The 22927-nt window shown below is 41.2% G+C and overlaps 1 protein-coding gene across 7 annotated transcripts in view; it reads left to right on the top strand.

The window, feature by feature from the left end:
* Positions 1 to 22927, top strand: part of PPFIA3 (PPFI scaffold protein A3) — a 65382-nt gene that overhangs the window by 39748 nt on the left and 2707 nt on the right. For 3 of the 7 annotated variants that reach the window (XM_014065529.2, XM_014065552.2, XM_014065559.2), the window contains exons 16-29: positions 47 to 269; positions 1893 to 2056; positions 7193 to 7338; positions 7787 to 7880; positions 10746 to 10827; positions 11768 to 11968; positions 12116 to 12178; positions 13319 to 13345; positions 15752 to 15927; positions 16899 to 16996; positions 17171 to 17346; positions 17890 to 17958; positions 18048 to 18219; positions 19788 to 19862. In XM_014065529.2, coding sequence (XP_013921004.1) covers positions 47 to 269; positions 1893 to 2056; positions 7193 to 7338; positions 7787 to 7880; positions 10746 to 10827; positions 11768 to 11968; positions 12116 to 12178; positions 13319 to 13345; positions 15752 to 15927; positions 16899 to 16996; positions 17171 to 17346; positions 17890 to 17958; positions 18048 to 18219; positions 19788 to 19846 — 1750 coding nt within the window. In that variant the 3' untranslated portion in view covers positions 19847 to 19862. The remainder of the gene's footprint in view (positions 1 to 46; positions 270 to 1892; positions 2057 to 7192; positions 7339 to 7786; positions 7881 to 10745; positions 10828 to 11767; positions 11969 to 12115; positions 12179 to 13318; positions 13346 to 15751; positions 15928 to 16898; positions 16997 to 17170; positions 17347 to 17889; positions 17959 to 18047; positions 18220 to 19787; positions 19863 to 22927) is intronic. The other 4 variants (XM_087713671.1, XM_014065536.2, XM_014065544.2 and 1 more) reach the window with 4 other exon arrangements.

Genomic DNA, 22927 nt, shown 5'->3' on the forward strand with positions numbered 1-22927 from the left:
TGATCACCCACAAGTTACCATATTTTTTCTTTGCTGGCTATACAAGACTGATCCAAGAGGAGAAAGAATCCACTGAACAGCGAGCAGAGGAGATTGAGAGCCGAGTAACCAGTGCCAGTCTGGATGGATCCTTGGGGCGCTACCGTTCAGGCACTTCCATTCCTCCCTCTGTCACCAGTTCAACTCTTGCCAGCCCTTCTCCCCCCAGCAGTGGCCATTCTACACCTCGCTTGGCACCCCACAGTCCAGCTCGTGATGGAGAAAAAATGGTACATTGTAAATAGATCTAGGCAGGAGATGGCTGCACATAGCTGCCTTCATACAGTTGTTTCATTGCGGAAACATTGATGTTAATCACCAAAGGGTGTACTGTAGCGGTTAAGAGGTTCAACTAGGACTATAAAAGCTCAGGTCCCATCTTCAGCTTAGAGTTCCATGTAACTATTTCTCAGTCTCACAGGGTTGTTGTTATACAGAAAAAGGGAGAAGGGGGCCATAACACAAGCACATCCTTCCTTTCGCTCACATATCAAATATTTTACCCACTTCACATCCCTCTTCCTCTTCCCAACCTACTACAGATATGTAGGAACAAGAAGGTAGCGATCTATTCTCCAGCATTTGTTTGATTATCTTCTGCTTGAACCAATATGTTTATCACAGTGAGCCACAGTGGCACAGTGATTAGAGTGGAGTACTGCAGGCTACTTCTGCTGCCTGCTGGCTGCCTGCAATTTGGCAGTTCAAATCTCACCAGGCTCAAGGTTGACTCAGCCTTCTATCCTTCTGAGGTGGGTAAAATGAGGACCCAAATTGTTAGGGGCAATAGGCTGACTCTGTAAACCACTTAGGCTGTAAAAGCACAGTGAAGCGGTATATAAGTCTAAGTGCTATTGCTATTGCTATCAATAGTAAAAGAAAATACCGGTTTACTTCTGGTGGCTCCTTTTATCTTGTTCATCCACTCTCTACTAGAAAACTGGCCAGGACTCTCTCTACTCCCAAAATGCACATATTTTGTTTCCAAGGGCTGCATGTAGTGTCCAAGTCACAGGTTGTCCATTTGGGATCCCAGTTCTTCAATGATACAGAGATCTTTCCCCATCCTATCATTTAGCTACAAGTGTTAGGGAATAAATCCCAATTTTCAAGGGTCCAGATATTGGTTTTGGAGGCAATAATAAAAGTTTACCTGACACCTAAAATGGCCATTATTAGAAACAGTAGGGATTAGATAGGCCTTTGGCTTGCTTTGTTCAGCCTTCTCCTCTTGTGGGCAAATGTCACTTGTTTAAAACAAATTCTTTTTTTAATTGATCAGTTACTTGTGGTGCATGTGTGTTTAGAGCTTATTGTCATTGTTATTGCAATAATTGGAAGGACATCAAAAGAGAGGTATATAAAAAAGAAACCCAATTTATGAACAGTTAGTTCAGCTAAATTACTTTTATATTGAATGTAGCCCAGGTTTGGCTAAATTTTTGCTTCTTAAATTAGTAAGGGTTTTGTGCAGGACATAGAAATAAGGAATAAGGTTCCCCTCAACATATGTTCAATCTATAAAATGATCTAATTGCAGAATTAATTTTCTGGTTTTCTGGCTGTAAATCCTGATTTTTCTCATAAACCTCAGCAGCAGCCAATTTTAGAGCAATACTCTCAAATTCTTGTTGAGGTTGTTAAACAAGGAATCAAAACCATCTGCAGTATTGCCACAATCTTAAAACAAAAGTTTCAAAAATGAGATATTACAATGCACAATTTTAGTCCCAAGGGTTTGTGACCTTCACTCCTATGCAACTTGAGAAGCTCCCAGAGAGCAGCATCTTCCTCCCCATCTGACAACAGTGACAAATGGATATATTTTTTGTACCATTTTCTCCTCCCGGCAGAACCATGTTGCCAAGGAAGAGATGCGGAGCTCTGAGGAGAAGGCCTTAGCATTATGCGAACCCCCAACACCTGCAACCCCCCGTACAATGCGTCTCGAACGTATGACTCAAGCATTAGCTCTACAGGCTGGAGCCCTGGAAGATGGCAGGGACCTGAGGACCAGGTAGGGGCTGGCATTTTATGTTTTTTTTTAAGGATGTGGCAAAAAGGAACAAACAGGCCACAAAGTCATGTACCCTGCCTCCAAGAGGTCCACAGCTGAGTTCCACAACCTGGACAGGTGGATTTATTAGTTGAGCTTAATTACATTAGAACAAAGTGTCAAAAGTCCAACTTCTAAGCTCAAAACTGTTGCTTTATTAGAATTGCAAAGCTCAACCGAAATAAAGGTGCATTGGATGTGTTCCCTACCATGAGTTATTTGTAAAAACAATAAAGGCAAAATACAAATAAATACATAAAAATATAGTATTGTGACATAGCAGACTTACAATGAGCAGGAATAATGCTAGGTTAGAATCAAGATTATAGTCATTTATTTATGTTTTTATTTATCATATTTGAGAACTGTCCATTTCCCTCACAGTGGTCAAGGTACGATAAAAGCATAAAACAGCATGTAAAAATTTTGAAGAGCAAGGAATGTTAGAAATTAATTAAAAGGTGGGAGAAGGACTTCCAGGGCACTAACCAGTCACATGACTACATGCTCTTCTGCTCACCCCATCTCTGCTCTTCCAGTTTCCCTGCCTAGCTGGCCACATATGAAGGCAAACACTCAGAGTCAACCTGAGGACAAGGGTGGGTCCCGTAATGCTTCAGTTCTCACTCACTCAGCCCAATGGGGACCCAACTATTAATCCCCCTCATGAAACTATATCATCCTTGTTGTGTATTTGGATACATGAGAAAGGGCCAGCAACCACTTTGCTGGGCCCTGTTTGGTCAGGAGTCATTGGAGGCTGTTGCTAGCCTCCATGACATACCTAATCTGTCCTGATTGGCCGAGGTACTGCACCAGCAGTTGCTGTGCAGTACCCGGCCCCTGATGGGTTAGTGTATTGTTACATTTCATATAAATACCTTTGGCGTTCGTTCTGTTCTTTGAATCGCTAACATCTTTAATAAACACCTATTTCTGAATCCATGGCTCTTGCGTGATCCCTCGAACAAATACACAAAAACTGGCGACGAGGATGGGATCTGGCGATTCCGCAGGGCCTGGAATGAGGAGAGAGCAGTCGCAGCGCAACACCATAGGCTACCTGATTAAACTACAGTTGGAAGGGCTCGTGAAGGACCGCCGGACCCCACGGCCAGCATGCGCCCAGCTGAAGCAGTTACCAGCACTCGAGAGGCTTCAATCTGCGAAAGCCAGCTGGAACTGTCTGGGCCCGAGGTCGTTGGGCTGCCCGTGCACCTCACGGAGCAAGCCAGCTGTTCCGGTCGCCCAAGTCGCGTCGAGATCCAGAAACTTAGCCTGCCCGCGGAGGCTGCCCACCAGCCAGCCAGAACACATTAAAGCCTCGTTGCCTGACCCAGAGAGAGAGAGAGAGAAAGAAGGAGGAGGACAGAGGCGTGTCCCTGCCGTCTGTCTCCTGCCTTGCTTCCTCGGCCTCCCGTCTGCTCCGCGCCACAACGAAGGGAAAGGAGATGCCTGCCTGACTCGGAGAGAGAGAGAGAGAAAGAAGGAGGAGGACAGAGGCATGTCCCAGCCGTCCGTCTCCTGCCTTGCTTCCTCGGCCTCCCGTCTGCTCCGCGCCAGCCTCCTCGGCCGTCCGTCGCCTCTACGGCCTCCCGCGGCCTCCGCGACCTCCCAGAAGGGCCCCGATGTCTCCGCGGCCTCCACACCAGCCCTCTCGGCCTCCCGTCGCCTCTACGGCCTCCTCGGCCGTCCGTCGCCTCTACGGCCTCCCGCGGCCTCCGCGACCTCCCAGAAGGGCCCCGATGTCTCTGCGGCCTCCACGCCAGCCCTCTCGGCCTCCCGTCGCCTCTACGGCCTCCCGCGGCCTCCGCGACCTCCCAGAAGGGCCCCGATGTCTCCGCGGCCTCCGCGCCAGCCTCGTCGGCCTCCCGATGCACTACGGCCTCCCACGGCCTTCTCCGCCCTCCCAGAAGGGCCCCAAATGCCTCCGCGCCTGCCTCCACGGCCTCCCCGAGCCTTGCCGCTGTGCCACTCCTCCGGCCAAAGCCTCCCGATGCTGGGAGGGAAGCTGTCATTCCCTGCGAACTCCGTTCTCTGCCTGGAGGGAAAGCCGCCCCTCCCTGCCTCCCCGCGAGCCTGCTTCCCAGCGGGAAGCCATGGAGCCTCTCTCAGCGCTCCTCCTAGACCTCCGCGCTGTCTTGCCTCAGCTGTCTTAGCTGCCTTCAGGGGCCTGAAATCCCTCCTGCCTGCCTCACCGATCTCCATGCTGCCTGGCCAATCCACACCTCCGTGAAAGCTCTCAGCAAGCCGGGAGCCGCCTCCAGGGCCGTTTTGCAAGCCAGGACTGTTAAAAAACTCTGTTGGGCATGCGCAGTAAAATTGGGGGAAATTTAAATAAATAAAATGTGTGTAAAGCAACTTGGGGGAAACGAAGAAATGAGGAACTTAAAATGGAGCTAACAAAGGGTGTACTTAGCTGGAGGGAAAGGGGAGGAATGAAATCTGAATTGAGAAAAGGGAAATGTAAATTGAGCTAATAAAGACTTAAGTGTACTTAACTGGAGGGAAGGAGAAACGTAATGCAAATAAATTAGCTGGAGGGAAAGGGAGGAATATGAATTGAGAACTCGGAAAAAGTGGGCTAATAGAGAATAAAGTGTACTTAGCTGGAGAGAAGGAGAAACGTAACGTAATGTGAATAAATTAACTGGAGGGAAGGAGGAACGTAACGTAATGGGAATAAATTACTGGAGGGAGGAGCAATGCAAATACGAATAAATGAGCTGGAGGGAAGGAGAAAGAGACATAGAATTGCTTCTTAAGTGAATCACACACACACATGTATTAAGTGAACCACACGCACACACATGTAGTTGTACATTCAAGGAACTGATGTGTGATATTAATTAATAAAAATGGGGAAACTGCTTGAATGAATTAATAAAAATGGGCACTTAACCTGGGGAAAATGTAAAGGGAAATTTTACAATGTTCTTGAAATTTCAAAGTTGCTAGTTATGATTTGTGGGTCCACCCCCCCCCATCAACAGATCTGGGGGGAAGGGGTGTTGTGTATTTGGATACATGAGAAAGGGCCAGCAACCACTTTGCTGGGCCCTGTTTGGTCAGGAGTCATTGGAGGCTGTTGCTAGCCTCCATGACATACCTAATCTGTCCTGATTGGCCGAGGTACTGCACCAGCAGTTGCTGTGCAGTACCCGGCCCCTGATTGGTTAGTGTATTGTTACATTTCATATAAATACCTTTGGCGTTCGTTCTGTTCTTTGAATCGCTAACATCTTTAATAAACACCTATTTCTGAATCCATGGCTCTTGCGTGATCCCTCGAACAAATACACAAAAATCCTCTTTGGACATTCCCACTGACCAGTGGGAGGGGCACCAGACTCACTACCCCTCTTTTCTTGGCTCTCAGGAAAAGAGTGACTATGCATACAACTGTGCATACAACACCTGCAGCAACACCGACTCTTGGGCTTCCACCATGTCCCTCTCCCTTGAGAGGAAGACCCACCATTAACACACTGGAGGGACCTCCTAGACCGCCCTGCTTCCTGCCAGGGGCATGGAATCTGCACTCTGGTCTGATCTGTAGGAGAGCTTTGGTGACAGTCCTTAATGGAGGCTGGTGTGGGTCCATCCACCAACTGGGATTCTGTGGTCTGATACTGGCCCAAAGTCATTTATTCAGCTGCTTTCCCAAGTGCTTGCAGCAGTGCAGCGGTTTCTGTGTCTGGCTGCCTAGTTATCCCTTGGGCGCCATTTCTCTTGGAATCAGCCTCTTATCTGTCTATCAGGCTGGCCACTTTACTTCTCTTTGAACTAACCCTCGCATGCTTATCCAGCAGGCTACTCAGCCGACCTGCACCGTCCACCATCAGCTTTGCTCCTTGCTTACGTATGCCAAATCATTGAACTCCCTACCGCAGCTAATCTCTCCAATGAATTCTTCCAGGGTTCAGACAATTATCTAGTTCTTCCCTCTGGGTGGTCAGTAATTCAGTTTGTTCCCCAACTGATCTTGGGCCTCAGACTGTCAAGTTGTTTCCCTGCTTTGCTGCCATCCAGCTGATTGCCACCACCATCATGCAGCTACTCCTGATGGCTCTGATATTCCTTGGCATTTCCTGGTGGTTCATCAGTTGGGCTTGGTAGCAAGGTTACCAAGGTCCTTCAAACCTCAGACAAATAGTTGTTCCCTTACTCCACCAGCACCTAGTCGATCATCATTGTTGCTGCTGCTGCTTAGCTGTTTCCAGTAGCTTTGTTCTTCCTGGCATCTTATGGATAGGGCTTGTTGGCTTGGTAGATCACTATTTCTAGCTAGTTTGATTCTTAGTTTTTCCAGGCATCTTATCCTAAACCCCAAGAGAGCCAGGAAAAGCTCTTTTTATATAAAGCACAAAATAGATAGACAGACAGACAACATTCCACATGAAAATCAATTTCTGGTTTTTCCATGGCCTATTTATATTCCACTGAATTCTGCACAGAACCTTTGAATTGAACCTATAAAAAAGTATACATTAAATGAATGAAGGAATGGCTGGACATACATTCATACACGAATTACCATGTATCTATTTTTTTTTGTTTCAGCTTCCTAATTTGGGGCTTTCAAAACAAATTGTTTTTATTTTTCTAAAGGTTTGATATTGGAAATATTTGACTTATCTACTAGAGACCTCCCTAAATTCTAATACTAGATACCAGTCAGTTGCTTCTGACAATGCAGTATAGCTGAAACTGAGAGCTTCAGGAAGAGATCTGTTTTGAAGAAAGAATTAGTTGCTAGAGAAAAAGAGATGATAAGTTTTGAGTAAAAGATAATGTGATACAAAGACAAAACAGGACTTTTAAGGTCTGAGTTCACTCAAGACACTTATGTACAGACTTTAGTTTATTTTATATACCATACTATGGCCAAATAAATAAACATGGTTATGGTGTCACTTATATGCTTTGATCTTAGTTGAGTCTCCAAGCACACTAGCCTACCTATTTTGTCTTGGAATAGCATGTTATACCAACCCAATCCAGGAGGCAATTTTAATATTGGGACAATTTAATGCTGTCCCTTTTTATATACCATCCGTATAGTATTTCTAACTCTGATTCTTTCCTTTGTCACAGTCTGGGGGCAGATGGCACGAATAGCAGTCAGGATTCCCTACACAAGTCCACCAAGAAGAAAAGCATCAAATCTTCCATTGGGCGACTCTTCGGCAAGAAAGAGAAAGGGAGGCTGGGGCAGTTGGGCCGTGAGTCCCCCTCACTTGGTATGCTTTCCCCACCCACAGACTCAGTTTGATCTTTTTTTTCTCCCACTAAAACAAGCCCAACTCGTTCCCTGTAAATGTAATTCTATACCTATATCCTTGTGAGCAAGGCCTCTGTTTGAATTTATAATCCAGAACATCTGGAGCACAGCGAGTTCAGAAAGGCTACTCACAACTTGACTTTTCTGTCTCTTGTCAAAAACACTCTAAAACAATTAGGGGGGAAAACCAACCTCTTGCCTTTCTTTAACTCCCTTTAACTTTGGGTTGCACTGGAATGAACAACATAGATGCTGCCAAAAAATTAGTCTCTGCTATCTCCAGTCTGTGATTTTCACCACACGGAGAAGTAGCTGCATAGGAATTCTCACTTGAAAGTTAAGACAGCCAAGGGCGGCCATCATGTGTTTCTATTTCTCCCTGTTTAACTGCCCCTCTTTCTTGACAGCTGGCACACCATCTGATGAGATGTCACCTGCAGACCCCCTGGGCCTTTCCAAACTCTCAGGACCTGTGGACAAGGATCGTAGGAACAAAAAGAAGTAAGAGCAGGGATGAAGAGGAGGTCTGATAGAGACTCAATAGATTTTTACCTGCAAGACTCCAAAACTAGCTTGGCTTGTGAAGTCACTGGGTGGTACCCGGAGGAAGCAGTACTGCACTTTGAGCAGCCCCACACTTGCCTTTGTAAAATGGGAATAAGTACATGTAAAATTATAATATTGAATGTTAAACTGGTTGACATGCAGGAACCTATATGGCATATCATACATGGACTTGCAATATATATTAACATTTCATCTAGATTAATAAATCACAGTAAAATATGAATATGAATATCTATATTCAAATACCAATGTCTAGGCCATTTAACTATTTAAGTGCAGCATTATGTATAGGAAAAAAATCAGATATAGCACCAGTATATGCTCTCAGCTTATAGCAGTTCACAACGTAATATAGAGTTTGATGTGGGACCCCACAATCACACTGAGGGGAGGATACTATTCCCCATTTATATAATAAGTCCTGGCAGATGCCGTGTGAGGTGCAAATTTTATTCAGGATTGTCCATTGCTGGCATGGTAGTTTCAAAGCTTGGTAGGTTTTTTTTGTGGAATCATTTATATGTCTTCCTACGTTTGGAAGTTCAGGAATCCATTTGGCTTTCTATTGGGAATCTGTTAAATGTCGGTCATCCAGGTGCTTTTTCTGGTTTTTCTTTGAAGATATTTTGCTTCTCATCCAAGAAGCTTCTTCAGAGTTGAAGAAGCTTCTTGGATGAGAAGTGAAATGCACCTTTCAAACAATCCGTGTTAAAGTTGTTGAGTAGATGTTGTAGAAGTGACAGTGGGGCTTCCTGGATTTGAGTCTTCCTGCTGACAAATGAGGAAGGTCAGCATGCACCAGTAGGAGTGAGTTGTTCATAATTTTTCAGTATTCTGTCACAAGTGCATCTTGCCTTTGTAAAGCTGGCAGTGCTATATGGCTCAGAACAGGAAGGCAAGAAGTTAGAGAAGTATGAATACATCCACTTATAATCCTCATGGTGTCTTTGAGTCTGGCGTCCAACTTACTAGTGTGGCAGCTGTTAAACCATAAAGGGGCACAGTATTCTGCTGTGGAATAGACCAGCCCTAGTGTTAATGACCTGAGAGTGGCAGCTGAAACTTCCCATTTAGTTCTGCATAATTTCTGAAGTATATTGTTCCTAGTATTGATTTTTGCCACCATATTCTGTAGATGTATAGTAAAGGAGGGAGTCCAGTCCAACGTTATTCCCAGAGTCTTTGGATGTCAGTTATAGGGAAACATACTGCTGTTTAAGTAGACCTTAGGGGCTTTATATGCTAATTTGTTAAGGTGGAAGCACGTAGTTACTGTTTTGCTGTGCTAGGAATAAGCTTCCAGTCAGTGAATAATTTCCCCAACATCTTAAGATCTTTGGACAGGAGGCTATCTACCATGTGTTTTGTTGTACTGCTATGGGCAAATAATCAGCATTTCCAAATGTGTGTCTCCCTTGTCACCGGCATATTTGACATATTTAAATTGAACAGTGTAGATGCCATTACAGAGCTATGTGAGAGACTATTACTTAGTCTTCCCTTACTTACATTGTCCTTCATTATTATCTGAAAAGACCTATTACTCAGATGTTATTAATTAATTGATAGAGACTTTTGCATGTCATAAAACGGCATTATACTGGGTCATATGCCGCACAATTAGTTCTTCCAATTGGTGTAGTTTTTAGGCCTCGATGAAATCTTCTTCAATATAGCTTTTTAGATTTAGCACCTGAGCCACACAGCTCTGGTTTTGTTGGAAGCCAACTTGTTCCATGGACAGATGTTCATCTGTTATAGGACTATCCTGTTTAATCTTTCCAGGAGTTTGTAACATAAGCTCAAACGGATATTGGGCGGTAGCTTACAACGCTCTTTTGTGGTTTCTCATGTTTTAGAAGTGATATTATTTTAGGTTTTTGGAACTCTGCTGGAAGGCAAACTACTTGAAAACTACAGCTGAGAGAAATTTATCAATCTAATTCCATGTGCGCCTCCTGATACCCTATTTTCCCCAAAATAAGACCTCCCCAGATAATAAGCCCAATCGGGCTTTTGAGCCCATGCACTAAAATAAGTCCTCCCCTGAAATTAAGGTCTCCCTGAAAATATTGCAACAGAAGCAGCCATGAAGTGACCACGCTCGCTGCCTCCTGCACCTCAAAAATAATAAGACCTCCCCAAAAATAAGGCCAAGTGCTTATTTTGGGGGTCAAAAGAAAATAAAACCCTGTCTTATTTTTGGACAAACACAGTATTATTAGGAATTCTGGATGAATGCCATCAAAGCCTGTGGTTTACCGTGTTTCAGGCTATCAATGGCAGCTTCAATTTCTTTTATAGAGAAGGGACAAGAGAACTTAGAATGTGTTCGGCTCAGCTGCTGAAACACTGAAAGTGCTCTCTTGATGAGAGTGGAGTGTCCATTTACCCTTGGTGCTTTGGAGAGAGATACGATTTGAGAGTCGTTGTGGGTTTGTTGTGTGGGTTGTCTAGTTCCAGTAAGTTTCCTTAAAAAGCTCCATACTTTCCTGTTGGATTTGCTGAAATTTAGTGATGCTATGTCTGGTTTCCACATCTTATGTTGAGTTGCATCAAAGCTGAGTAAGAGATCATTAGGGAACTCAAGATCACTGGTCTGTAGGAAGGTCTGATAGAGTCCTTTAGCCTCTTTATTCCATCCTGGGATGTACTGTCTTCTGAATCCTCGAGTTATATGTCTTTTTGACAGTACAGGCATAAAAAATTGAGGATCAGAAGGAAAAAACAATCTTGGGATTTTCAGAGGTTATTTCTTTCCCCCCTAATTCTTTTTGTTTCTGTATTTTCTGTGCCCAGGCATGAGCTGTTGGAAGAAGCTTGTCGACAAGGGTTGCCTTTTGCTGCCTGGGATGGACCTACTGTTGTCTCATGGCTGGAGGTAAACAGCGTGGATGAAAAGTCAGATTCTGGGAAGATGGTTACTTGCATCAAAATCACACTAACTCTGTACCATGAGCAAATTACAGAAACCCCTTTTATGGTTTGTGTAGCATAATATATAAATGAGGTTCCCTGATCTCAGTATTCAAAATAAGCCAAGAATTCAAAGCCCAAATCAAATCTTGACTTTTAGCTGTGGTTTAATTGCAGCGGAAGCCATTAGAACCCCCTAGTTTATATGACATGTTCAGTGAATAATGGAAGATGCATCTCTGATTGGTTTAGCTGTATTCCATGGCACAAGTCATATAGGACCAGTTGTGCTTTCCATAAAAAAAGTACTTAAGAATTTGTTTTAATATCATGCAGGAATCAGCAATTTTTACGGCAAAAAATCTAAAACTGCACCTTTTGTCAGCATAGAACCTTCCCACTGTTTGTAAAGTTACAAGGAAGAAAGGCTCGCACAGATTTGGACTGGGCTGAGATTAAATGAATTGATTTTTTGGAATTCAGCCTTCCCTTCTTTCTATTCATTAAAACAGTCTGTATTTTTTCATGCTTCCACTTGAGCCTAAAAAATGTTAATGGTTGCTTTAATAGAGCAGAGGGTTTTTTCTGCTGCATTTTTTTTTTCAAATACTTTTTGAAGCAGCAGCCAGGAGTTTCAGAGAAAAAGATTGCTTTTTTATTACATGCAGTATCTCATCGTGATTAAAGGAACATGGAGCTGTGAACTTCTTCCCACCCCCAACGGAGGCAGTGAACATTAAATCCCACCTGTTAACAGTGGATTAAAGGGCAACATTTGCTCATCCAAGAACCAACAATTGCATGGAAATTCCACCAGGGCCAAATGAGACCCATGGGTTAGGGATTGATTTCCTTCAGAGCTGCATAAGTATTTACTTAACCTATCTTCCCATTTACTCTGGCAGCTGTGGGTGGGCATGCCAGCCTGGTATGTGGCTGCTTGCCGTGCCAACGTCAAGAGTGGTGCCATTATGGCCAATCTGTCTGACACAGAAATCCAGCGAGAAATTGGCATCAGTAATCCTTTGCACCGGCTTAAGTTGCGTCTTGCCATTCAGGAGATGGTTTCCTTGACCAGTCCCTCAGCTCCTGCAACTTCACGTACAGTAAGTGATGGGCTCTTTATGCACTGCCCTTTACTGGGCCTTCTCTTGACTAGCAGGGAATCTGACAGCTTTCTGCTTTCTCTACGTGTTAAGATTCACAACTGCTTCCTTCCTCTCCTTTTTTCCCCCCTTTACCATTCTTGCTAGTCTACTGGAAATGTGTGGATGACACATGAAGAGATGGAATCTCTCACAGCCACAACAAAGCCAGTAAGTCTTTGAGTCTTGAGTCTTTGCTACCAGTCGTGTCCTTCAAATCAGCTGCCTTTCCTCTTAGGGTCCATGTTGTGGCTGTTTCCAGGATCTTATATTGCAGTTTCCTCTGTGTGATTTTATATGTATGCATGATTAGAAAATTAGATGGCACTATCTTTTGATTGCATCTTGTCAGTAGTTTTCCTATCAAAGTTTACAGTTTTCTTCCTATTATTGATTTGGCAGGAAATCCATGCTTAGGGACAACACTTGGTGAAAGCATTCAAGTTTCCTTTTATATTTGGAAAAACTAGTAATAAATATTAGTTCAGTGTAGGCCAGCCTTTTCTGACTAGTCCCCTATCGTGAACTAATCCAATGTTTTCCAATCTCAGCAACTTTGAGATCTGTGAACTTCAACTTCATGCCGGCTGGGAAATTCTGGGAATTGAAGTTCACATATTTTAAAGTTGCTGAGGTTGAGAAACACCGAGCTAATCTATCATTCTGTGTCCCCATGGGAATTCCTTAAAAACTGCAGTGGGACTGTGGGATCTGCACGGTTGCCAAATTTAAAAAACAAACAAACAAGCTATCATTGAGTGAAACCATTTGAGATGATGCACTCGGCCTATTACCTGGAAACAAGAATAGCAACATAAGTAATTTATACAGCAGAGTAGTCACTCTTTCTTGAGCTCATGTGATTGGCTCCTTTAATCCTAATTTCCTTGGGGACTCTGCAAATGCTTCTGTTTGGAGACTGGATCTCCAGATGCAGCAAAATGAATCAATGGAGATGATTATACTGGTTCACATTGTAGGAGACCTTTTTATTGGAAGAGAGTAGGAAGAAATAGTGTAGCCCAATTCTCTCCCTATGATTCTAGGTTTTTTCCTAAGACTCTCTCTCTTTTTTGCATGACAATAGTTGGGTTCATTGGTTAATGTAATGGGATCCATACCCCTCACCCATCTCTTTTTATTGCATGTGTAGATTTATTTAAGACCAACTGGAAATTGCTTACCACAATGGAGACATTTCCATTAGCTCTGAGCTTCTGTGATGTGTGTTTGTGAAAAAAGTACATCTCAAGATTGCCTTAATGATTCCTTTCTACTTTCCTTCTTGCTTTCCATTTAATCACTATACAGGAGACAAAGGAAATCAGCTGGGAGCAGGTATGGGCGGGATTCACATGCTGACTCTCTTAATTTGCATGTGTTTTTATGTATTTATTTCCTTTTATGGTTAGAGAGCAGGGCTGATGCTAAAAGCTCTTGTACTTCATTAAGTGAATGGATGATATAATCAGAATGTTATATGTAGCTAAATGAATAAAGGTGACAGGAAAATGCATGTATCAAAAACATGCTTCTTACAAATTGGTCTTAAATCAGTGCTGAAATTCATAAATTCAGTAGAATTATTTTAGCTCCAATAGGTGTGTTTGTTGTATTGGTTATTTGAAGAAATTCTATATAAATATTTGTTTGAATAGAATTATTTACTCACATGCATCTGATATTTCATTACACTAATCAATGATTGTGACAATGTTGGAAGAGAAAAACAATTATATGAACCTTTTTGATTTCCACCCTTTTTTTGTCCTGCTTTCCACTTATTATGGTTATCTATCCCCTGCTTCTCTATCTTCTCATGGCCAGGAAGAATCTTGTCTGAGGACAACTGCATAAATTAACTAGAAGTTCTCTTCTTCTGTAAATAAGTGAAGAGGAAAAAGTGTCTTAAAACCTCTCGTGTGCTGGTTGGAAAAAATATTCTTCACTGGCTGTACCTTAAGTTTTGAATATCTATAATTTAAGAAGGTTTTGAAGAAACTAGAACTGATTCAGGAGAGGGAAGGGAAGATAAGCAATAAAAAAAACTGGAAATTAAATCTTGCTCAGAGACGTTAGAGAAATATAATAACATCCTTCAAGTAACTAAAGGACTGCTACATAGAAGATGGCTAAGATCTGTTCTCTATTGTGTAAAGATACAGAATAGTGATTTTAAATTAGAAGGGCGAGATCTGTTTGAATGTAAGGAAAAGATCCTAGGAAGAAAAGCAGTTCAACAATGGAGCCAGTTATTTAGGGATCTCATTATTTCCCTTTCCTGGCTAAATATTTGCACAGGCTAAGACAAGACACCTCTTTGTGATGCTTTTAGCTTGTATTCCTCTTCTGAGCAAAGGGTTAAATTCACTGGTCTCCTACCTCTATACTTCTGTTACTACAGCCTTCACAGCTTGTGACCCCATCTATAGGCAACTGTTTCCCATAGAAAGATTTCAGACTAAAAATAAATCTTAGAGCTTTATGAAAAAGCTGTTTCATATCAGATCCCAGATTAGAAAATTATTCAGTACTGGACCTTGACTGGAAACTTGTTCTCTCAACTTTTTTCTGCTTTTATTTAAGATTTCTGCTTTGTTTAGCAAAGCCCACAACATTTTTTACACTACTGTTCTGTGACTCACTGTTGGGATTTTACATAGTAATAAAACATAATTTTAACTATGATTTGTTGAATGTACAACAATTCCTGAATTTTCTCAATGTATTAAACTAGGGATAGTTTCCAAGCCCCAATGACTGGGTTCACATGGCACCATTTCGAGCAACATTTCATAGAGCACAGTATCTGGAACCTGCCGCTGAGTCAGATCTACAGTCCATTTGCGTCAATACCATCTGGATTGCAGATGGCAACAACATTTTAGGATTTCTTATATCCACAGTGAAGGGTACCGAATTCAAAAATAATCCTCCAATTCCCCAAATATATTTTAAAACAAGCATTTATCAGGCAACAGCTAACAGCTAAAATGTTATGTGATGAAATGGTATAATTTTAACTCAGCATCTGGAATACAAAAAGAACATGGAAAAAAAACCCTGTTTTTGGAAGGCACCGTATATATTGCATTTAGAATGCCATCAAGGAAATATTCTATGATGGACAACTTGTAATAAGAGAAAACTTGGAACAGTCTTCCCAGTTACACTTCCTTATTTCCCATGGCAGGGAGAAAGAATTGTCATGTATTATATCTAGGAAAGACTGCCTTAATGTAAAAGTGTCTACAGCAAGACAGAAAACACAGGCAAGTTCACATAGTAAAGGAAGAGAAAGCCATTAACATATACCAACTCCAAAGTCTTTTCCATTTTATGCTCATAACAGTCCTATAAGACATTGACTTGCCCCAAGTTCGCAAAAATATATTTGGGCTAATATCAGGTTAGTTACTGAAATTACTTGAAGCAAATATTGCAAATTAATAGATATGGATTTATAGCAAATACTCAAATATTGCAAGAGCAAGAAAATGGAAACTACAGTGCAAATCTCCAGTATATGGAAGGAAAGAGAGCACATATGTTCTCACTCAGATGTTTTGTTAACCCAAGATGCTTTACCACATCAGATGCATTTAAATAGCACACTAAGCTTTGGCCTGTTCCTTGGGGGTTTATATATTGTGAATCCCCCCAAAATAGGCTAATTGAGTGATTGGATTAGGTTTATATTATACAAAAATAGCCCTTCAGGGTGTCCCTTTTCTGCTTTTCCAGATCCTGGCATATGGAGATATGAACCATGAGTGGGTTGGAAATGATTGGCTGCCTAGTCTGGGCTTGCCTCAGTACCGCAGTTACTTCATGGAATCTCTAGTTGATGCCCGGATGTTGGACCACCTTAACAAAAAGGAACTACGGGGCCAGCTCAAGATGGTGGACAGCTTCCATAGGTGAGAAGAGCAAATAGCTTGAGCCTTCCATGTGAAAGAATAGATTCATGTTACTGACACAATTTACAGCACTGTGTTTGTGAGTCATGCATCCATATATGTGTGTGTGCAAAGTCTGTAATTTCAACCAAATATAACATTATTTATTAATGTTCATCCACTTACAAAAGATTCTGGAATTGCAGTTTCATGTGGATATTAAGATTAAAGCTGTGAGAAGTGGCCTTGAATATCACCTGCTCTTAGCCATAAAACGGAACACTTAGAACTGAAATCTTCAAGGAAAAGCTCGGTACGAACAACATGGGAACTGAAAATTTACCAAGACTCCCTCCGTTACTTAACCTGGATCCATCATCATCATCCTGTTGGGCATCTGCTGCAATCCTGTCTTTTTTTAGCAACATCATTCTCAATGGTGCAGTTAAGAAATGTACAGTAGACAATGGATATAATGATCTTGCCAGGAACACTGTTTTTATTTATATTAATATTTATTTTACACACACACACACATACACACACACACACATACACGCCTGGATTTTGTCCCAAAGTCCTGCCCTGCTACACTTCCAATCAATGCTGGAACTGAGGGAAAACATTTCAATTTCTACCAGTGCTCAAAGAAGTGCCTGCTGAATGTGGAGTTTTCGTCAAAATGTGCAGAGTGGCATTGCAATGCAAGCTCCACCTCTTATATACATGTGTGCAATATCACAGTGCATGTACAGAAGGGGTAGAGTTTGCGTCGCAATGTTGCAACACACGTTTCATCATTTGACTCCCTTCCCCCAACAAGTCGATGCCTCTTTTTGGGAAATTGAATGGGAACTCCAACTCCATGATCAAGCTACCCAGCATTAATTAGTATTACTGCTGCAACTCCACCAGCCCTTGCAAACTTAGTAGATGATCCAGAGTGAGCCATTTGCCATTTCTCTGGTGTAATTTATGATATATCTTCCAAGGGTGAGCCTTCATTATGGAATCATGTGCCTGAAACGTCTTAACTATGACCGAAAGGAACTGGAAAGAAGACGAGAGGAGAGTCAGAACCAAAACAAAGGTAGATAATAGATGAGAAAAGATAAGAGCAAGGGTTGCCATTGAGCAGCATCTACAAATCTGAATTGGGGAAAGTAAATAAGGGACGGAAATGAAATAGCTAGAGTGGGTGGATCATAGGATTGAATTCAGTGCTAAGCTTGTCTCTTCCCTTCCCCTCCCCATCCCTTTCTAGATGTGATGGTGTGGTCCAACGAGCGCGTGATGTGCTGGGTGCAAATTATTGGGCTGAAAGAGTTTGCCAACAACTTAGTTGAAAGTGGGGTGCACGGAGCCCTCCTGGCCCTGGACGACACCTTTGATTGCAATGACTTGGCCCTGCTGCTGCAGATCCCAACCCAAAACACACAGGTCAGGAGTAAGCTTAGGGAAGCTGGATAGTGGAGGGGAGGGAAGAGAATCAAGCAGTCATAAGCTGTGCCTAATGCTTCCATGACAAGAAGAAGGGAATCTTGAGCCTTTTTCAGTGCAGCAATAACCACCTAGGTTTTAATTCTTTAGTATGAGAAGTAGGCATCTTTGACTTCAGTCATAAACTCAAAATCCCCTAATTTTTTCTTTCTGAATTCTTAATTGACCTCTGATGAGATGTTTGTGATTGGTTAGTTGGGGGAGCATGTACACATTTCCAAGTTTTGTTCATTATTCAATTGCTTTGATTTCTATTTAACTGGAATTGTCTGGGAACCATGGGCACTATGTTGCTAATGCATATTCCTAAATCGCGTCACACTGTCCTAACAATTGCACCCAAAGGCCCTTTTTCTCCATTCCTTAACATTTTTGGAGAAAGGAAAAAAGTGGAGGGCCGAAGGGAGCACTGCTCTTTACAGAACAACAAAGCAATGGAAAGGAAGACTAAAATAATCTACTTTAAAAAAAAAAAACTCCTAGGCTCGGCAGATTTTAGAAAAAGAATTTGGGAACCTCATCACCATGGGAACAGACCGGCGACTGGATGAGGTGAGTTCTCCTTTCACCAGAGTCTCTAATCTTGAGAGACATCCTCACGCTTTGCTTTTCGACCATATTTGTTGCACTTTTGTCTCTAGGATAGTGCCAAGACCTTCAGTCGTTCCCCATCTTGGCGGAAGATGTTCCGGGAGAAAGACCTCCGTGGTGTCAGCCCTGACTCAGCCGAGATGTTGCCAGCCAATTTCCGCACAGCCTCCGTGGCCTCCATTACCTCACCCGGGGTGCAACTTCGTAAGATGCAGCCAGAGGGTATTTAGACACAACTCTTAGGCTATCTAGGCCTGCATTCTGAACCAGAGTGCACAGTGCGGGGTTGGGGGTTGGGTAGGGAATCATGTTTCTTTAACTTCCATTTATGTATCAAAATATTATTTAGGCAACTTATCCAATACAAACATAAAGTCTCTTTAATGTCAAGCTTAGTGGACACATTTCTATGATTTTCCTAATAATTATATAGAAATAGTTTGTTTGCTTTTTCTCCCAGGATTTTTTTTTCCCAACTTTTCAATCTATCTTACAGCTCTGGGATTCTCTGGAAGTCATACCTCCAAATATTGAACTGGCCTGGCCCTACTTAGCTTTCAAATCCAGACAATGATAGTTAAATGCTGCCATCTGGTGAAGCTGCTTATAAAAAATATACATAAAAGAATAATAATATAAAATTAGAAGCTTCCTGCTGTCAGGAAAGTATGTTATTTTTCCCCCACTCTCTATTCCCAAGCTAATAAGGAATAGAGTGTTCTCTTTTTCTGGAACTTATTCCTTTTTAATTGAAATTATAAAATACAGATGAAAATAAAAGTAGTAGGAAAAATGGAGAATAAGAAGATAAGTAAAGGAAAAGAATTGCATCAAATTTTTAATTTAATAACTTAACAAGAAATCCTTTTATATAACAACAGTTTAATCAGCAAAACCCAAAGTGAATATTTTACTTTTTTCTATCTCAACTAGCAAGTCCAGAACTAGTTTCCTGGTAAAAACAAAATTGAATATATTCTTTTCTCTTATTAAAACCCTCAATTTTGTCATCTCTGCTAGCTCCATCACATTTTCCATCCATTTCCTCTATCATGGGAGTTGATGTATTCTTCAATTACTATGCATAAGGAATTCTTGTTGTGATCAGGAAAAAAAAGTTCAGCTACACTTATTTCTTTCACATTATCATAGCAAATTAATCTGGGGGTTGGGAAATTTGTGGCTCTCTACTACCCCATCTGTGTAGCCATTGGTGACACATGCTGGGAATTCTGATTCAGTAACAATCTAAAGTCTGCAGATTCTTCAATTTTGTTGTATATACTTATGAAAAAGGCACTTGTAATCTGTACTGCATTATACTGTCAAGACCACTGTCTTTGAAAAGAACCATTGTGGCATAAAACAGGATAAAGTGAACAACCTTTAAGTTGTTGAAAGAAGCAGTTCATCTTCCTAGAGAGCCTACCAATCCCAGTTGCTTGAACAATGACACCAAATAAGTGGAGCTACTGTTCTCTCTCATGTTTACAGAGAGGAGCCAATGTTTAAAAAGCAGTGTTAGTCCTTATATTTCAATATTTGTGTGTTTCCTAATATAGAACAGTGAGAAAGGATGAGACTTCTCAACAATAATGACCAGGCTGAAGACCACAAGGCCTGAGGGTGCATGCCATGGGTTAGGAAGAGAAAACATGTAGGCTGTTCCTTTGGCCCACACATGATCTAAGGCATTAGAAGTTCAGGACACCTTTGGTCAAGAAGTATTTTTTAAAACTCCGGTGGATATATTTATTGAATGCCTTCCTCTCCTTTTTTTCTCTCCTCAGGGAACTCATTAGGTAGCCAACGGACAGACAGTATGTCAGTGAGAACGTATTCCTGTTAATGCCAAGATGGAGGAGGTAGGATACTGCTTAATAGGACACCTTACAAACATGCAATGCAAAATACATCCATATGGTGTGACTATGTCCAAAGGTTGGATTAGCATAATTTGAATTCTGATCTTTCTTTTTTATTTAAAAACAACAACAGTTGAACAACATATAGATAAAACAACCTAGAAGGAATCTGCCCAAAAAGGTTTCAGCAGTATGTTTGTCAGTGAGAAAATGCAATAACCAGAACCCAAAAATTGACATGAATTATTGTTATTAGGATTCTGTTATATCCCAGTATAATGAGTCAGTTTTTTCAAATAAAGGACACAACCTCAAAATGAAGAAAAACCTGTTAATTTCTATTGGAAACAATCCACATTTAAGTTAGATAATAATCCATTGGATCTAGTCCATTTTTGATGACTACATGAACATATCTATGTTGCTTTTCAGTATGATCATATTTGTTGTTGCTGTGTTCTGGGATTTTTAAAGCCCCAGATCTAATCTATATTTCTAGGATTTCCTGATTTCCTGCCATCCTATTATTATTATTATACAATTGTATCACAGCGGCCAGTTGTTTTGCCGGATTTGGCATTGGTTACTAGTCGGGCCCCACCCAGGGGCCTAGGACGTTGTAACATATTTTCGTAATATGCGTGCAGATCCAAGCAGTGCGGCTTTTTGCATTTGACTGATGGTGATTTTGTCAATTTTTAACTGCACAAATTCCAATGGATCATTTGTGCTACTGAATTGTGCCGCAATTTAGTCAGTCTGCGTGATTGTTTTACAGCAGCTGAGTATGTGATCAACAGTTTCATCAGCTTCTTTGCAAAGTCTGCATTTGGCATCATCAGAGGATTTTTCGATTTTGGCCTTAATGGCATTTGTGCGGATAGCTTGTTCTTGCGCAGCCAGGATTAGTGACTCTGTTTCTTTCTTTAATGTACCTGTTGTTAACCATAACCAAGTTTGTTCACTGTCCACTTTATCTTTTATTTTTTCCAGAAATTGGCCATGCAGTGCTTTGTTCTGCCAACTCTCCATTCTTGATTTTATCACATCTTTTCTGTATTCTTGTTTCGTCTGTTGGGCCTTCAGTAGATTTTTGTTCTTTACTTCGATTAATAGATGTTCTTGACTTTCTTTTAAATAATCAGCCAGTGCATGTTTTTCTTCTTCAACTGTTTGCTTCACTTGTAATAATCCTCTGCCACCTGATTTTCGGGGCAGACACAGTCTGTCAGTATCACCACGTGGATGTAAACTGTAGTGCATTGTCATTAGTTTCCTGGTTTTTGGTCCAAAATGTCCAAATCAGCTTGTGTCCAGTTAACTACACCAGCTGTGTATCTTATAACTGGTATTGCCCAGGTATTTATGGCCTTGATTGTATTTCCACCATTCAATTTAGATTTCAAAATTTTCCTAACTCTGTTGGTGTACTCTCGCCTGACAATAGTTTTTACTTCTCCATGCTTGATGTTATCCAACTGCAGAATGCCTAAGTATTTGTAGGCTTCATTTTCTTTGCATTTAATTAATTGGCCATTGGGCATTTCAATTCCCTCACATGCAGTGATTTTGCTCCCTTTTATGGATACAGTGGCGCATTTTTCCATGCCAAACTGCATTGAAATATTGGTGCTGAATACTCGGACTGTGTTTGTCAATGATTGGATTTCTATTTCTGACTTTCCATAGAGTTTCAAATCATCCATATATAGTAAATGTGAATTTTTTTCAGCTTCTTTGGCTGTTTGGTAGCCTAATTTCATTTTTTTTAAGATTACTGATAGTGGGATCATTGCGATGATGAAGAGAAGAGGTGAAAGTGAATCACCCTGGAAAATTCCTCGCTTGATATTAACCATTCCGTAGCTCTCATTCCCTACTGCCAACTCAGTTCTCCATTGTTTCATCGCCTTTTCAGTAAAATATGTAATATTTTTGCTAATGCCAGTTGTTTCTAAGCATTTTATGATCCAACTATGTGGCAGTGAGTCAAATGCCTTTTTGTAATCAATCCAGACCATATTCAAGTTCGTTTTTCTGTTCTTACAATTTTCTAATATCATTTTATCAATTAGGAGCTGATCTTTTGTGCCCCTGCTCCTTCTGTTGCCTTTTTGCTCTACTGGCAAGATGTTGTTTGTTTCCAAATAATCCATCATATTATCTGCAATAATGCCTGTGAGTAATTTGAAGGTTGTTGGCAAGCATGTTATTGGTCTGTAGTTTTCAGGTGTTGTTCCTTTAGTTGCATCTTTCTGAATCAAGTATGTTTTTCCAATTGTCAACCATTCATCAGTTTGGCCCTTTTGTAAAATTTCATTCAGTTGCCTGGCCAATATTGTATGTAAACTGGTCAGATATTTGAGCCAGAAACCATTGATCCTTTCCAGGTGATGTCCAATTCTTTACCTTTTTTTACTCGATTTTTGGCCATCTCAGTTGTTATTTCTAATATTTGCATTTGTTTGTTGCCAATGCTTTATTATTATTGATTATTATTGATTATTATTATTGATTATTATTGATTATTATTATTATTATACAATTGTATCACAGCGGCCAGTTGTTTCGCCGGATTTGGCATTGGTTACTAGTCGGGCCCCACCCAGAGGCCTAGGACATCGTAACGTATTTTCGTAATATGCGTGCAGTTCCAAGCAGTGCGGCTTTTTGCATTTGACTGATGGTGATTTTGTCAATTTTTTAACTGTTTTAAATGTAATTCCAGTGCTTTTGGAATAGCACCCAGTGTGCCAATTACCACTGGAGTTATCACTGCTGGTTTGTGCCATAGTAGTTGAATTTCGATTTTTAAGTCCTGGTATCTTGCGATTTTTTCATGTTCCTTCTCGGCGACCCTGCTATCACCTGGTATTGCAATGTCTATGATTGTGACCTTATTTTTCTCAACCAGTGTGATGTCTGGTGTATTATGCGCCAGTATTTTGTCGGTTAGTATACGGAAATCCCACAAGATCTTGACCATCTGATTTTCGGTGACTTTTTCAGGCTGATGATCCCACCAGTTTGTTGCTGTTTTAATATTATAATTTTTGCACAAATTC

Source organism: Thamnophis sirtalis, unplaced genomic scaffold (genome assembly GCF_051295495.1).
Source record: "Thamnophis sirtalis isolate CommonGarterSnake01/CBP01778 unplaced genomic scaffold, rThaSir2_p1.2 scaffold_4, whole genome shotgun sequence".
NCBI lineage: Eukaryota > Metazoa > Chordata > Lepidosauria > Squamata > Natricidae > Thamnophis > Thamnophis sirtalis.